The 18082-nt window shown below is 41.3% G+C and overlaps 1 protein-coding gene across 6 annotated transcripts in view; it reads left to right on the top strand.

Moving 5' to 3' along the window:
- Positions 1–18082, top strand: part of LIMS1 (LIM zinc finger domain containing 1) — a 76323-nt gene that overhangs the window by 40875 nt on the left and 17366 nt on the right. For 3 of the 6 annotated variants that reach the window (XM_085320843.1, XM_085320844.1, XM_085320846.1), the window contains exon 2: positions 16862–17021. In XM_085320843.1, the coding sequence (XP_085176969.1) occupies positions 16862–17021 (160 nt within the window). Of the gene's footprint in view, positions 1–14248; positions 14557–16861; positions 17022–18082 lie in introns of those variants that run through there. The other 3 variants (XM_085320840.1, XM_085320841.1, XM_085320842.1) reach the window with 2 other exon arrangements.

Here is an 18082-nt window from a genome sequence, read left to right as displayed (position 1 = left end):
GGAGGGGGGGACACACACAACCAAAGCCGCCGAGTTACCCCCCGGCGCGGCGATGCTGTTGGAGCAGCGCGGCGGGCTTGCGGCAGGCTGCGCCCGCGGCGGGAGCGCGGAGGAAGAGCCGGTGCYGTCGGCGAATGCGGCCGCAGGCAACGGGAAAACGCCGGCTTTCTCTTTGCTTTTTCCTTCCCTCTAAGTATTCTCAGTGTGAGAGCAATCTGTTGCTGCTTCAGGCTCCGTGGAAAAGGATTCGTGCGTAAACGCTAACAAAAGCATCAGTGGAGAGGAAGTACTTCCTATCTCCTAATGCCTTTTTTATTTTTAGAGTATTTTTTCGGTGCTGGTGTTTGTGCATCAGATAGGAACGTGCATTAATTTACMTGTTTCTGATACTGCAGTTTCATTACAGGAGATACAGCAATTTTGGAAGGATAGGTATTCAGATTTGGGGGATTTACCCTTTTGTTATCGCTAGGCACCTTAATTAAAACATTTTTTTGTGGCAAAATGTTGAGATTATTTGCTATGAGAAAAATAAAATCACTTCTATAAATTTGTTAACTTGTGGATTTGATTTATCTACTTTATAATATTCATTTTGAATTGTTTTCCAAGGGGGCTTTTAATAGCATTAACAGTATGTGTTGCATTCAAACAATTAATTACAAATGGGAAAATCACCAGATTTCTTGGAGTAAGAGATGTGAAGAGACTCCTGATGTAGTTTAGTTTCTTCTGTATAAAACTAGCAATGAGGAAGAAAKTATTTTGTTAGGGAAGAGAAAGCTGCTTTTGCCAAGCAGGTACATAAATATGAGTCACTGATGTGCTAGCTCTCTAGTAGTTGTGTTGTTGTTTCTCTTACTTATACTGGCCCACGATGTAGGTGTCCCAGGCTGAAAAGAGGAGTGGGGAGGTGGGGGGGTGGCCTATGGATATGAACCTAGATACGTTGTGTRGAGCGGGGCGAAGGGGGTTTATATGGATATAAACGTCAGTGTGTTGGTCTCTTCTTGAGTCTCTGCCAGTTTAAGACAATAAATATGGGCAACAAGGATTGATCTTAACTTTCCTCTGCTTTTATTTTATTTTTTAGGGGGATGGAGATACCAGAAGGTGAATAGAGGATAGTCAGATAATACTCCTAGAGCAGGGTGCCGACTTGGAGTTAAGGTATCTGGTAAATGGCATCTGTGGAGCTGAAGAGTTAGGAGGAATAAAAAAAAATTACCTCAGAGGACAGAGCTTTTCTTATATTTGCTTTCAGCTTGAACTAGTTCTTATTCAAACTAGACCTTGCTCCTTCCTAACCTATTTTGTTATATTTCACTGTGTGTTGCCAGGCAGCCTTATTTGTGATTTTTACTGCATTCTCCATGACAAAAAGCTGTAGCATTATAAGAACAAAATAATGACATAACAGCAGGGCAAGGAGCAATCAGGGATGWAGAGGAAATGGCCTTTAATTTTCTAGAACAGCAAAGCTGAAAATCTCTAGTTTTTTCTGTCCTTAGCAAATATTCTCAGAATATCAAGAGTCCACAAGAAAGATAAGAGGTTTCTTTCAAGTCTGCTAAATATAGSTTGCTATCCTGCAGAGCTTTGCAATACCCTCCTGTAGTTTTTCTTTTCATTTCTTTGTTCTAGCTTCTTTGCATTTCATTTTACATGCATATTAATCTAAATGTGTTAAATGATATCAGCGTTTGAGGAGCAGTTCACTGTAAGCGTCTTCTTTTGTTAAGCTGCTGTATCTTTTAATCCTAAGCCAAAATGTACCCAAGATGCTCATTTCCTTAGGGTATCCTGTGAGAATTTCTCTTTAAAAAAANAAAAAAAAAAAAAAAAAAAAAAAAAAAAAAAAAAAAAAAAAGTTGTTAAAGCTATACAGCATGATATTTTCACTGCCTTTTACATCTCTCCTCATTATGGGATTTGTCTTCCCTACCTTTTTTGTGTTCTCTGTCTTCAGATAGTTAGGTTTTAAGATCCAAGCCTGGGTTTCCTCTGATAAGACGTAAAACAGCACTAAGTAACCCAGCTGACAGCTGTTGACCCCCTTTACTTTCTGCACAGAGTGTCTTAGATAGCATCTGCGCTGCAGCTTGGTGCCTGACTGTGATTGCAGCTGCGCACTCGCCGGCTGSGGTCACAAGAGGAACCTGGCTCTGCACAGTGAGTTTGTGGCTCGTGGTGCTTGCAAACTGCCCCAGAGACTTAGCGAGAGCCCMGTCAGGTATTGCCATTATCAGTGCTGCAGAGCAATGATGTCAAATGCATGCCAAAATTCTGTCTTTGCTCATACTTTGGAATGTGTGTTTTATTTGCACTTTAGAAAACATCGGACGATTAATAATTAGGGYACTGTCCTCCTGCACAGCATTGTGCAGTATATTGGAACACCTAAACATATGCAGAATATATATTTATATTAAATATTTCATTTTTCAGGAAACCAAGTTCCTTAAAACAATTTTCTTTAATGTATGAAAGTAATTTCCTATGTTGACATAACTTTATGATAGGTTGTGTGCTGTGGGATTCTGAGCTCCGTAACAGGAAACTGATCTTTAACTTGTGCATCTGTGTCCATTAACAACAGTTTAGTCAAAGGTTTGACCCCCATCATTGTCTTTCAGATCTGCTATTCAGTTTATGATGAGTCGGTCTCTACGCACATTTCCCCCAGAATCTTCTGTGGAAAAGGCTGTAGGGATGTGGTTTGGCTCCTGTCATTAAGTTTTATTGCTTGTCAGCTTTCTGTTTACAGCAGAACCCCCTAAATGAATTTTAGATTTAACAGTGCCTCTCCAAATGTTTCTTGCTCTAGCAAGGAGGTGCTAGATCATCTTGAGTGGAGTTATCTCACTCGTCTAAGGGGCCTGATTCCTAAGCAGCAGAGCTTGCTTTAATACATGCTTTTTCTTGTTCCCACCCCCGCTATCCACACCATGATTCCTCTTGCTGCTTCAGGAAGGTTCAACTGCTGGCATTRCAGCCACTAAAGCGCTGGTCGCAGGTTGGTGTATGGCACTAGCTCAAAATGTGCTCCAGTTACCTCGGTGTTGGAGATGGTGTGGGGACCAAGGATCTGAGCTGTCCCGGTGGAAGAGGTAATGACTCACTAGAGTCCATCCAGTTCAAGACGGTAAGGGCATTTCAAAGGAAGCCACCCACAGTCATAAATGGCAGCCCTGAGCTCAACTGAGAAAGTTATAGGACCAAGGTAGGGGAAAASGGGAAAGACTCATCCCACCTCTTCTAGGAACTTACCTCAGTATGGACTGAATTGCTTCTGACAGAGCTCTTCTCACCCTCCCTCYGCCTTCTTCCTCCTGGCATAACAGATGCCCAGGTGATACCAGGCAGCTGGAGTTAGGTAAAACGAGTCCCAGCCCTTGTACTGGCAGCACATTTGTGGGGAGTGGAAAATATAACTTCCATTTCTCCCTCTCCCACTCTGTGCATCACTTAACAAACCTTGAAACCTCTCTGGGTGCCTTTCAGTCTCTTGTTATAGATGTTTCAGGTGTTCTGCTAACTTCATAGAGAGSTGGAGCCTGACAGCCCCGTGTCTGGATGGCTCGTACTTTTCTTGAACTATGCCCGATTTAGACATCTGTTAGGGCGTAGATCCTGAATGCAGTCCTCTCTTTCCCTGCTTGCACTAGGCTTACTAATGTTTGGATCTTAACTGATCTAGGATGCTTTGCGGGGGCAGAGTTCAAAGCGTGCAGTGCAGAAGGCTTCCTGATGCTGTTATCTGCCTTGTCTGGAGCAGAAGCAATAGTCGCCAAACTAACTGCAAACTGGCAGCTCTGCTGCTGTTTTCAGGACTGAGGGGAAGGCATGTTCCTTTTCCAGCTATGCTGATTTGTGTGCCTGTACTCTGACAAATCTGGCCTTGCCTTGTCTGTTAAAAAGATGTTTTTAAAAAATTCACCTGCATGCTGAGTTATTCATCCTTGCTTTTTGCAGCAAACAGGATGCAAAGGAAATTATAAGCATACATTTTCAGCTACTATTAAATGACTCCTAATGATTAATCATACACTTKCTATTTTTGCATCTTCCCTTTCTCCTCCCTTGCCCTTTGTTAAAATATGATAATCCTTTGAAAAATTCATGCTGCTCATTTCCAAAGTTCACTGCAATGCATTGTAAAAGGGCAATTCTCAGTTTATTTCATTTATTTTGTGTATTTATTTATAAGAGTTAAAACACATTTGATCAAAGTGTTGTCCATAACTCTCCAAGTTTGTGGATGTTCAGACAAGTGCAATTAAAAACATAAACAACTTTGGAAAAGGTTGATCTCAAGTCTTTACCAAACATTTCACCATTTTCAACAACAGTTGTTGGCAAGCTTCATTCAGTAGCTGTCAGTTATTCAGGTAATTCACTGCTCTATTTTCTTGTGCAGAAAGCRCAGTAAATGTTTCTAAGAAAGGGAAGGTAGAAACTATTTCCCTGCAAAGGGAAGGTGGAGTAGATGCAGACGATCTTCTGTTGGCTCCACTCGAATGCCTGCCTGCCTGCCTATGCACAGTCACTCCAGTTGGAAGGCCCCAAAATCTGGATGTTCCCCAAATTTCATGCACAAAGACCCTCTTGCGGATAAATGAGGAGACATAAGCATGTTTGTCAGTCCCAGTAGGCTGGGGAGGGTGGACTTAGTGCAGCAAAGCTTGTAGAAGGATTTAAAAAGAAATGAATGAACAAACCAGACCCTGGCAATGTTGCAGGTCCGAGTGTATCCMTTTCCTAGTGAAATGTAGCATTTTGGGAGTTGTGCAAGGCCATAAGTCTCCTTGGCCTCCAGACAAACCCCCCTCCCACCTCCCTGTCTGTAGTAGATAGCAAAGATGAGCAGGTGTTCCCAGCCACRTCTGCCTCCCAGACCTCCTATCCTTCCTAGGAGGGACAGCAAAAGTGCTGAGATGGGGCTCTCTGGAGAAGTAGGGACCCTACTGGGCTTTCAGGCTCCCCGGGTACTGGGATTAGGAGAAGTCAGAAAGTACAGATCATTAACAACACATTCTTAAATTCACTTTCTAGTGGTAACATTTCTCAACAGCATCACAATTGTTAATATTTATACTTCCTCTTCCCTTATGTAGATACTTAGCTTCTTCATRGTGCCAATACCAGCTGGTAAAACAGTCATTATTCAACACACTCGTAAAGAAATAGACTAATGTATTAAACCAGGTAGAGTCTGAAAGTAAAAGTTCAGCCACAAAAAAATTACAGTTCATCATTGTGGTTAGGARCACTGCTGGAGCACTGGGGAGTTGGGACCTATAAGTATTTGTTTGAATCGGATGCTTTAGAACTTTTGATTAAAAAAACCACTTTGGCTCATCTGCTGGGTGCTCTACTTGGAGAGAGGATTTGTCCATGTAAATGYACTGCTGAATTGTTAATTATAGTTACTTCCAGCAAGTAAAACTATGCTTCATGATTATATTTTAATATTTTGATATTTGGAATGTGTGTTAAGCCAGAGCCTGAGGTATGCAAATGACTAGAGGCTTTGCATTTTTTTTTCTGTACTTTTCATTGCTTCAGGGRTTAAAATAACTGATGATGAATACACTTTTTTTTCTTGCCTTCTTTCTCACTCCTTGTCTTTGTGTTGAGTAACAACTATTAAGCAATTTTGTTTGACTTGCTTACCCTGACTGTTACCTTCCTTGACTCCAAATGACCAGAAGTTGCATAACAGAAAGCCAWACAGTTACTACGGTTCCTCTTATGCTTGCCTCGTTGTAATAATTTATGATTTCAATAAATTTGTTAAGCTTCAATGGTTATAGCAGTTAGGATTTTCCTTGCTCTTTCTTATAGTGCTGGTTAGATAAATATAAGTTGTAGGGGATTTTTTRTTTTAATTTCATTCTCCAGAGGAGAGAAAACTACATTTTATGTGAATGTCTACTTAAAATGAAAGTCGTCAATCTGTAGGCATGACGGAGAGCAAGCTTGAAGGGTGTAATTTTGAGCACCTCTTCTTTTCATTTTCTTTTCCTGTGGTCTTTGAGCTGTCCTAGCAAATGTAAAGCTGGGCAAAGCAGGCACAGCGAGCTCTAGAGAGCTGTGAACCTTCTCCGTGATGCTCTCCGGGCATAGGAATGACCGAACCATRTCGGGTCCAAACACATCTTGCAAAGTATGTTGCCTCTGACAATGGCCCAAAACTGATGCCTGTGGAGGGAGGGTATAAAAGAAGAGCAAACCTTTTATGGGATTTTTCCCAGTAGTAATCCCAGTTTCCAGCCACCTGTGGCTCAGGGACTTCTTATGCAGTTTGCGACTTTCAGTATTCCTGTCTTTGGGTAACTCCTCTGGTCTCACCTTGTTTCCAGGAATCRTAAGGCATTTCCCAAGCACCCGCAATGCTCTGAATTTTGGTGTTATTATCTGAGGCTGTGTGCACACAGTTGTGAGTTCTTCTTTCTTCACTTGTTTTGTCATGGGAATTTTAGGGATTGCTCAATTTTCATCTTCGTGTCTGCCAACTCTGCAGAAATTTCTGACTCTAGGTAGTTCTTGGTAACTTTCTAAAATGATGGTTTCATGTGTAACGCTCCATGAGCAGCGTTTTGGATGGCATTACTTAGATTTTTTAGGTTGAAAGTCTTGAAGACTGTGAGTCTTCGATAAGCCTTCCTGCAATACGTGTCTTAATATGTCAACAAGACAGGTGTGGTGATTTTTGACTGAYGCAGAGCCTTTTTTCCAGCAGTGATGCACTGCTGAGAGATTTGTTGCATGACTCTTRCGACTTAACACATTTCCCAGTAGCTGTTCTGCTTTTTCTGTCTGCCCCATGGYCGTGATAGAGCTAAAAGAAAATGAGCTGCAAACGGATTCGTCTCATAAAAATCAAACGCAAGTAACCTCTTGGCAAACAAAGCTAGCAATAGCTGGCAGCATTTATCAACTGTGCCTTGTTAAATAGATGATCAGAAGATTAAACTGTTTCAGCAAGGACTGAATGGATGAAGGTGAAGTAGATGTGAAACTTTCTGTCTTTTCCAGCGTGTTAAATCAATGCACACCATGCTCTTCACAGATTGTAAAATTTTTGATCTCAAATTCAGTATACCTTTTAAACTCTGTGCTGCTATGCAGGTATTGGAAAAATGTTATCCATGCAGAGTTATGACTCAGAACTGCCCTGGCTAGTCCGTTTCTTGTTCCGGTATGGAAAATTTGTATTTTTAGCTGTTTGTCTCCCTTGATGTTAGGCTTTTCATTTGTTGTTTTGTATGCTTCTCCTTGCCGTCTTCAAAGACTGAAGTATACACTATATTTCTAGTACATACATACCAGCTCKTTTTTTTTTYCTCCCTTCTTTTTTATTGGGATGTGCTAGCACTGCGGCTCTGGGATAGTTCCATGAGATACCATGTTGTGGGTAGTGAATTTTGCCTGAAGTGTACAAGCATTTGCTTAGTTTTAAACTACATTCCTTCTTAAGCTAATTTGGCAGTTCTTCCTGCTTCCTCAGTGAGAAATAACAAAGAGGAAGGAGATTTGCTGGCAGCATTTATCAACTGTGCCTTTTTAAATAGACAATTCAGAAGACTCAAACTGTTTCAGCAAGGAATGAATGGATGAAGGTGAAGTAGATGTGAAACTTTCTGTCTTTTCCAGCRTGTTAAATCAATGCACACCATGCTCTTCGCAGATTGTAAAATTTTTGATCTCAAGTTCAGTATACMTTTTAAACTCTGTGCTGCTGGAAGAGCTGGAAGCTCTCTGATCCAAGGCAAAAAACCCTCATCTTTCTCCCTTTTCCCTCTACTTCCCTTCCACCAAGCAAGTAACCCAGGCTCTATTCCCTGCTCTGATCCTTCAGGTAATCCTGCCAAGATTTTACTGCAAGTGGTAACTTCTACATCTTTTCTCCCAAAGTCTGCCTGTAGTATCACAATACTACATAGTAAATTAATGTAATTTAATAATTAGATTAAAACACAGTATTATATTCATATAATAGTTGACTCCTGCTGTATTCAGCATTAGTCAACTGTTAGCATGAAAACTGGGACTTTAGAAATTCCCCCAATAGTTACYAAAGCCTTCAGTTTGGAAAATGCTTGGCAAGTCTTGCTCTTTAGTAGCCTTTACTGGAATTCRTCTGTGCATGTTTGAAATGTCTACTACTACTCTGGGGTACCTAATGAGTATAAAACATAAAATGATGGTCTTCGGGTTGTGTTACCCGAAAGGTCAAGATCATTGTAATAAAGTATGAAAGTRATACTATTTTGTATTAACTTTATTTATTAGTATGTTACTCATACTTGACTCTTAGSAACATAAACCACTTCAAGTTATCTTCTTCCAGCTGTTGAATATTAGTGTTGTTATTTAGTTSTGTTATGTTAATTATAGGCAGCTTAGCTGTCTTCCATTCTGTGCTATTTTTAAAGCTTGATAATATTGCAGTGAATGTTTGAAGAAAAAAATGACTTAACAATTGCAATTTAACTTATGTATGAGCGAGAAGAGCACTAAAAGAGAAGCAGCTCAAAAGACATTTGCTTTACTGCAGTCTGCCTTCCTAAAACAATTTGTTTAATTCAGGCAGTGAAAAACTTAGCATCACTCAGAGGCGTGAGAATAGAAAAATAAACCTAATGAAGGTGGAAAATGTTTGGAGAGATTATGTTGTGGAAAGTATAGTGTTCCTGGTAATATCTGCACGGAGCTGACATGCTACTTGGAGAACAAGTGATCCGTGTCGCGCAGTACCTTAGCTGAAGGTCAGTCCTTAGCACGGTATCTCCAGTGGAGGCGTTACTATAATAGGAATGTCATTCAGAGCCAGAAAGTCTGGTGTTGACGGTTATCTCAGCCCTATAAGGAACTGCATGGACATCCCAGAAGTCTTTCATGGTAGACTGGATGTTATGTTTAGTCAAGGCATTAATTATAGCTCCTGGATGAACTGTTCAGGTCACAGTGTTCAGCTTATAAAAACATCAGTCATAGCTAGTGTAGGCAGATGGTTAAGGCAGAAGCAAAGGTTAACATTTGCCTTTACACTAAGGATTCAATAAAGTATTTTTGGTGATTTTAATGACAGATGATATGTATTTAATACTGGTGCTATGGGATTGTTATTCTGTAGAGAAATACAGTAGCACAGCATTATTTTCATAGGATTTGAAATGTTAGAAAAATACAAAGATCAACCTCATATTTTAAAAATATATTTGGACTTCAAATTTGTTCCTTAAGCAATGGATGAGGAGCACATATATAGCTGATTGTTAATACCTCATTGACTGACACATGATATCTTTACCCACTCTAACATAGTTGCTTGCAGTTGCCTAATCATGCTTGGTTGTCCTTCACTTGACTTTCCTTTCCCTCCTCCCCCAGTATCAATATTATTATGCCCAAACACTTTCAGATTTTTGAGCTGGTTGGACTTGGTATTGTGAAGTTCTTGGTGTATATGGCCAAACAGAAAGGTGCTTTTGAGTTTGGTGAGCCTGATAGGATTTTACCCATTCTTGAAAGGGTTTTTCTTTTTAAGGTGAGTTTCCTAGAAATACTGGATGTGTAGTCCCTAGTATTCAGTATCTGACCTTCTTACTATTCTTAAATTAGAAAAAGTCTTAAAAAGGTCTTAAAGCTCTTAAATGAAATGCATTCATGTACATGCATCTTTAAATTCTTCAAAGTTTATTGAGTTGGAAGAATTTGGATACAGCATATTTGCCATAGTAAAATATACGTACAGTCAACTACACAGAAAACAGTTTTAAGAATAACTGATAGCATACTGTGTCTCATGTAACACAAATTTATTAGAGCACCTGTGAGCTATTGAAATATGCTGTGTCTTTTTGTTTTTATTAATTCTTGTTTGTATAAGATTCAAAAAAAATAGTGTGCAGGGGAAAGAGGTATYAGTTTAAAAAGGATCAAAAAGCTGTACATAGGAAAAAAAAACATTTCTCATTTTACACCAAGTATGGCTTTGGTAATGTTTATAACCAGCAGGAAAAAAATTAATTTTTTTTTAAATATTTCTTACAGTACTGTAGTAGTACTGTAAGTTCAAATGTTATTCTCCATTTTTACAAATTCTGTTAGAGACTGATTTTCACTGTGCTTTTGTGACTGATAGAGTTGTGCAGGAAGGTGCTGCTTACCTGTTTATTCCCGTTACATTCATTTCCTCATGAAGAGATGGAATRTGAACTTTCTCTGTTTGCGGAGACCAAAGCATTTTTTGGACGTGTTTATACTAGAATAAGTTCATATTGAAGTATATGAAACAGCTAGAGTTGTATTTTGTTTGCCCTGTTTAAACTGCTACTACAKGAGCTTCATCATGCTTTTTAAGGCCAAGAGTAAAGCATGAAACTTTCACGGGCACTCAGAATTCACTTAGTTTTTATAATGTTGTTTTCAAGATGGTTTTCCATCCTTTTTAATARGATGCATCTCTTTTAATAGTTAGAGCACGACAGTGCGCATGTGCAAATCCTACCATTAATGCAYATTTTATTCATAGAAAAGATTTATACCTTCCTTTTACCTTAAGAGAAGAATTTAATGTAGGAAATTTGTTATTGCTTACAGGACCAACAATTGATGCAAYTGAAACTCAAGAGTGTTTTTAATTTTAGTAAAAAAGACATAAAAGATCAGCTAGCACTTTAAAACGTTGGTGCAGGAGTTAGTGCAGGTGCTTCAGTCGTGTATATTTTTTGGGCAAACTTTTATTCTACTTCTTCTGTATTTTGCACACGAGAGACACTGCACAGCATCAGCTGTTAAATATAATTAAAATGAAATCATCCTTTACATACGTGGGAAGGGGAGGAATGCCTTGTAATTTTTCAYTCCCATCTGCCCAAAGCGAGGATGCACACAAGTCTCTTGAAACCACCAGTGACGCAGCAAGTTGTGCTCCAGCGGGCAACGTTATTTCACGGTCGTACAAGTAGGTTGCCAAGCAGCAGCTGTGATTGCCAAGCACCTTGTTTGGAGCCGTGGCTGCTCCGCACATCTATTTGTGGAAGGAGGCGCGGTGTGCGGCGGGGGGTGCTGGCCACCCAGCCTTCTCTGTAAGAGTCCCCGTCAGTCGCTCATGAGGATCAAAGCCAGGTTGAAAGCTCTCCAGGGAAAGCAGTGCATGAGCCGGGGGCTGGTTGCATGTCAGAGATGATAAAGCCATGTGGTTATTGTTGCTGGGTTTTTTTAAAGCCTTTCTCTGTTGCAGCAGAAGCCGGGCTTCCCCTAGGCTCCTCCTCTTCTTTTTTTTTTAATCTCTTTCCCAGCTTTCCGCTTGGACTCCTGATAAGATATGCAGAGTGCTAGGAGTGGTGTCTCTGTCTTCCTCCATCCTCCTTACCTTTTCCAGTTAGATGCTAAACTTCTCCCTTTTCTTCATTCYGTATCACTGACTGTTTCCTTAGCAGCTGGCTTGTAGATTTTGTCCCAGATCCTGGGGAATACCCTTGGGAAGCTGCTGCTGCTGCAAATCAATGAACCCYGACACACTTCTCGCTCCCTGTGGACTACTTCACCTCATGGTAACCTAGAATTCCCTAATGAAAATACAATATATTTTTTGGACAGACAATTTTAGATCTTAGGAGCAAGTTTCCAGCAAAGTGACAAAAAAGAGAAAGACAGCCATCTGCTCTGTGTTTGTGGATTACCAAACCTTTGCACTGGGAACTCTTTTTCATTTGTAGCAGAAAGGCCCTTTTTAAACTCCTGGCAAGTTCCTTTCTTGCTTAACATCATGTGAATTGGGAGTAATCTCCACTGAGAGCAATGGCAGTTGGCATTCAGAACAAGATTTTTTCTACTTATTGCCTCATATGATTGCTTCTTAATAAAAGCTAGGAAGATTAAAACAGACTTTGTGGATGGACTTCTTATTGCAATGACTCCTTGTACTGCTTGCTTTAATACAACCACACAGAAGATTGCACAGTAGCGAAATGAAGAAGCAAGTACCAGGGTGGATTTTTTCTTATTGACCAGCAGAAGACACAAGGAACCAGAAATGGCTTCTATCTACCTTTGTAGCCTATGAATTTCAGGTTGCTGCAAGGACTGAGGAGTCCACATGAAGTCAGAAATGCTTAAAGGCTATCTGATTTGTTGCAGCAACTTCTCAGGAGAATTTCCTGCAATCTGGGACAAGATACACAAGAAAACAATTGAGGAGATGGTCACAGATAAGGGGAATGGAGGCAGACTGGCTTGCTGTTTTCTTACCTTAGTGGCGTAGTGCAACTATGCTAATCCTGGCTGAATCAGCATCGTTAGCCCATTGCAGCAAGTCACTCTGGATTTTTTCATACTCACAAATGCTCAGTATTTACCAGCGCAGGCGGGAAATGTTGGGATCTGGCATGGAGAAAGAGAAGAAGGGTCATTTTGTCTGCATGTCCACTAGCAAATAATGCTYGTTTTCATCACTGGTGCTGCAGAAGATGCAGAACCTTTTCTTCCAGTACCGTTACCTGCAGCTGTGCCCTGGCAACATCACTGTGGACGAGAGCTACGGCCTGAGCATTGCTTGATCTGGAACTTGCTCCAAGACAGATAAAAATAGGGCTTGAGCTCCAGCCAAGCTGTGCAACTGGTGAGGGTGCAGCCTCCTTAGCCTGTTACAACATGTGGCTCCCAGTAGCTCTAACATGACTTGGGTCATCAGACCTACAGACAGGTATATAAGCAGAGGTCCCTCTAGACCAGGGGTCTGCTGGAGCAGACCCCTCGCAGACATTTGGCCCATTTGTTTGCGCTTTGCGGCAGCAGAATTGTAGGGCTGTGCTGGCAGCTTGCAGGAAGAGAGCTACGTGCGAGCACGAGCCTGTGCTGAGGGTGGCATGTGCTCCATGGTAAACTTCTAGGCAAACTGTGCCAGTTAGTGGGGTGAGATTTGGTCAAAAATGTTCACAAAAGAGACCCTCTGCATTAGGTTCAAGGATGATAATTTTTGCAATGCTAGAGACGTATTAAAAATTAGTAGCCTTGAGGGGAATTTCTGCCATATCCTTTGATGATTCCCATTTCTAATTTCACTACTTGTTCCCGCTAGTCTTTTTCTTCCTGYCCTCCTCCGCTTTCTCATGCTCCCGCTCAGGCTAGCAAATTCTTTGGATGCCAAGAAGCCTTGTCTCATGAACACAAAGCGCATGTGGTTTTGCTGTTCAATCGATTGCTAACAAGGTTGAGTGAGTTCAGCGCAAGAGCCCAGTTGCTCAGGACTGCTTCCCAAAGCCCCTTCTCGTTTGAAGTTTTAAGTTCTTAGAAGCCGACTGTCCCACGTCTGCCACAAGTGTTTCCCTTGAAGCTGGTAGAGTTTAAAAGTGTGCGGTTAATGGCTACAAATCTGAAGTTTGTCATGCTTTCCTTAGTAAGCAGCATATGGCAGTTTTGTAAATAGAGTATAGCTATCAGATGATTGCAGTACGAAAATCATTACGAGGCCGTTCTGTCRTGAAGGAGTGATTGACTTTATGTCTGGCCTAATCTTCCCTAATACCCATAATAAATTACTTCAGCTTGCAGATGTATAAAGTGTTTTTATGTTACAGACGAGTGTTTTAAACACAGCGTAYGCAATGAAAATCAAGTCTCATTTTTCCTACTTCACTTACTTGCCCCTTAGAGCTTACCTGGCTGTTCTGCTAAGGGCCTGTTAAGCAAAATGGAAACAAACTATCCATCTGTATCCACAGCCTCTCTGAAGTGCTGGCAGGGAAGAAGATACCTATAGGTAAATTCAGCACATTTAACATGGAAGATAKAAGTGGAGCAGAAAAGGTCATTTTTTTGCAATGATGTAATTAATGCACCAGAGTATTAAAACAGTATTTACCTCATGACAGAAGTATTTTATTATGCTTTACATTGATGGCTTGCCCACCAAGAAATACTGTTGGAATCCACCTCCACTGCCCTCAGAAGAAAGTACCTGTGGACAAGTTTGGTGGTGAACATATTCATCCACATAGGTTCCTTGTAAAATAACTCTCCTGCGCCTGCATGGGCTGCTTCTGTCAGCAGGAGATAGCGCAGCCGCTTTGCAGCGCCCAAGTTCCTGCTGCAGGCTGGAGAGGGAATGCGTTGCTCGGCTCCCGGTGCCTCTCCGTAAATCACAGCCTGGCGCTCGCGCCGCGCCGCCGCCGCCGAACTCTTAACTTGAAGCTCTAGCCGAGCGCCGAGCGGGTCCGGCTAACTGGCACGAAGCTGCGAAAGTGAATCGCTGCGCTGCGAACAAGGGGGAAGTCCAGCACGCTGGTTTGCTGACTTCTGCCTACAGTTTCTTTGYGGCATAACCTAGAGAATATACGCTCTTGAAAGCACTTAAAGCAACATGGATTTCCAAAGCAGAGCTCGCCCGTACATGATCCCAGAGGATGAAGAGACTCCACGCAAGGTCACTCACGATGCCCGCAGCGYCACGGGAAACGAAGGCGAGAAAGCGGTGTCCAGATTGCAACGTAGGCACAGTGACATAAAAGTTTACAAAGAGTTTTGTGACTTCTATGCAAGATTGTAAGTTAATTTTGTTCAGCGTGTAACTTCAGTAAAATTATTTGTGCATCGTACGTGTGCTTTTTATTCTCTGAGCACTGTATAGACTGTGTTAGTTTCTCTCTAAAGCACCCTACGCCACTGTTCTGCATTTGATACGGTGCCGGTTGTAATCGCCGACTAATTCTGGAGCCGTTGCTGTAGGCTTAGTCACTGCTTCTGTCAGAAACTTTTATTAGTAGTGGATACTGGTTGGGGATGTGTAGTCTCTCTGACTTCTGATTTAAGATTATTTGCTTATTACTACGGGGAAATGTATAAACTATATCACTACTAACAGAAGTACTGTGTAGATTGGTATTTTTACATATATGTGCTTCAAATTAAAGTGAACRAATATTTTTGCATTTTGAGAAGGATAGCTTTGCTTTGCTGACAGCACTTAAAAAAAAAAAAAAAAAGTTAAGTCTAACATCCTTAGTATTCAAGTGCTGTTGAAGTGATAATGAAAGATTTCCCAATTTAAGTTGTGATTACTGTTCATTCAGACTGATGGATAAGATGGATGAAGTGACTGAGCTTTCCCCTCCTCCTGCCCATAAAGCACACWCTATCCCGGGAGAGCTTTGGCTAGCTTTCTAGTTACCCACTGCTCATACATATCATCAGTGCAGTTTTCCAGTACGCTTGCGGGTTATCACGTGTGGCGCAGAACTGTCTCCGGCCTGACCTCATTTGGGACATTTGTCCACTCGACTCACTGAGAGGGTGGTGAATATTTTGGTACCAGTTACTGCTGCCGCCTTCTGCAAAGGGCTCTGGACAGGAAAAAGAAAACAGCRAATAATAACTTGTCAAATGTGACCTTGTGTACAGCTCTTCTGTWACACATTGTGAGAAACAGATAAAGCACATTTATTTTCAACCTTGTGATAGGTATGTGTTTGTTAACTCTGCTGCTGTACAAAGAGTTGATCCAATTGCTGTTGGATCCAGTGGGAGCCAAGAGGTTTTAGCCCCTTGGAGGGAAGGGCTTGACGTCTTGCACAGGACAGTCCTCTGTGTTTACAGGTGSATCATGATTTCTCCTCTCTGTTCCAAAATGTGCGCAAAATAGACCTATGCATATGCACACATTTTGGCAGAGAATGTGTATATGTGCATTTAAAATAACGGTCATCGTTTAATAAGCTTCCAGRTATATGTTTGAATTGTTGGTTTTGTCAGTTGTAGCCAGATTGTATAACCTACACCAYTGCCCTGTATTTGCTCTCTGCTATCAAATGGTGTTGGGGCGGAGAGGTGATTTGGAAAGGCATAGCTCTGAGAGTCTGGGCATAAGWAAGAAAATATCTGTGATGTAAAATTTGAGTAAACCTTTTCCTGGTACTAAATACTTGATTAACTGTAACATAGCAGTACTGTCTCTTGCCAGTGTGGCCTTAATTCTATCGAAGTGGCTAATCGCGCCGATATTTTGCAGATACTACCCTGTCGTTTTATAGCCACATGCCTTCGAGAAGCAGCTAAGGTGGCTATTCGCAGCATCTCGCGTGGGGTCCCACGACTCCTTGYGCTGGCCTAAGCGTGGGGTCGCAGTGGTCCAGCCCGGGACTGCGGCCCCAGAGTCCCACCCTGCGCCGCGGCCCTGCGCTGACACTGGCACCCAGCGAGCTGGTGCAGGGAGCTGATCTCGCAAAGATTAACCTTAACGAACCATCCCGAAGCCCCATGACTCTAAGCTAAATTTGTAACATGATGTTAAGCTCTGCAAAACCTGTGTAAGGAGTAATGGTTTACTTTCTCTGGTTTTCAGTAATTTCTGCTAGACTAGATACCTCACACGCTTTCACGTTGCTATTTTAAAGATTTTCAACTTTTATTCAACGTTTATATTATCRTTCATGTTTTCCAGTGTGAAAATTATTCTAAGATGTTAGTTATTGCTAACATTGGCCCCTGTTTTCCATAATTCTCATGTGTTTTTCTTCGTTTTTATAGTGCTTYATTGAATCACGTGTTTTTCCCCCTCATTAAATGCCTATGAATGTATCTGTAATGATATTTCTGATTGTTTTTTAAATTAACAGTTATTAAACTGTGTTGTGAGGTTTTTTTATTTCTAAAGAGTTACAGGCAGTGGGGAAATGGCCATTTTATTTCTAAGGGAGTGCCAGAAGTCATTAAGTCCATGGAGAAGCTTTCACTGAGCAGCTTAGCACTGGGCTGAACTGGTTGGCCTTGGAAAAAAGAGATGAAATAAAATCAGCAGGCTTGCAGGTTTTGGCTAATTTTCTTTTTGTTTCCTTTTTTTTTTTTGTGATAGCAACATGGCAAATGCTCTTGCAAATGCCATCTGTGAGCGCTGTAGAGGTGGCTTTGCACCTGCAGAGAAAATTGTCAACAGCAACGGTGAACTGTACCACGAGCAGTGCTTTGTGTGCGCCCAGTGCTTTCAGCAGTTTCCTGAAGGGCTCTTCTACGAGGTAAGCTGGGCGGAAGGTTGTTCTCGCCCCAATTCTTTGACGTGTTTTTTCATTCTTGTWCAAGAAGTAAATACAGACAGATCAATGGTTTAGAAAGTGCCGTGGCAAACATTGTGCTCTGAAAGCATATGCCTAGTAGACGGGAAAAAAGGTAGAGATACTTTTGTGCAAACTTCGAGGACGTCAGTGCGTATGACTTGCTTCAGTGCACAACCTAATGTTGTCAGAGTTGAGGAAAAAATTRCTGAGAGATTTCCCTCTCAGTGCCAAATTTTTCCCTGGAATCTATAAAGACAATCTATATGTTTTAGCAAAACTGTGTGATAGAGGGAAATCCTTGCCTCCCACAGTCTGTAAGAGGTTTATTGCTGAGCTCCGTGGGGCCAGCACTGCAGCTGAAACGTTGGTCCGTAAGTCAGCATGCTGAGGGAAAGATGTGCAATCACCGAAACCCAACTGGGGCATAAGTCAGGACAATTCTGGATGGAGCAAACTGGAACGTTCTGAATTAGCAGTTCTTAAAAGCTTTCAAAAGCAAAAACCGTTCCAGCTCGCTTTCTCTGTCCCACATGGATTACCCTTAGCTCAGATGTGTATTTAGATATTAATATAGTTTTCTTTTCCCTTCTCTATCRTGAGGATTTAGCTATTTCGAGTACAAAGTGGATTTAGACTAGCTCATAAAGTATGAAATAATTGTTGTAAGATTAGCTGGTGAGATAAGAGAATTATTATCTGAAGTTTTCAGGTGAGAAGAAAAGGCTCAGAAAGATTAAAGGTAGTGTTCTCAATAAATATCAGATTTCTTCAGGCATTTCTGAAAATCCTATTCTAATCCTCTTTCTGGGACACACTTGAAGCCTGGAGCAGCTCTAGGAATAGTTCCAGCTCAGTAATTTGCCAAAAGGTATTCTTGGTTTAATGCAGAGTCAGGATAGACTCTTGTGCCAGGTTCTTATTTTATTCCTACTTTATATATATATAATCCATTTTATTCAGTGCTTCAAATATATGTAGCAGTTCACAAAACAGGTAGAGATAAGGTCCTGCTCAGATAGTTT

Source organism: Rhea americana, unplaced genomic scaffold (assembly GCF_003343005.1).
Source record: "Rhea americana isolate MKP2758 unplaced genomic scaffold, rheAme1 scaffold_66, whole genome shotgun sequence".
Classification (NCBI taxonomy): domain Eukaryota; kingdom Metazoa; phylum Chordata; class Aves; order Rheiformes; family Rheidae; genus Rhea; species Rhea americana.
The sequence above is the reverse complement of the archived record's forward strand: the minus strand, read 5'-3'. Positions and strand labels throughout refer to the sequence as shown.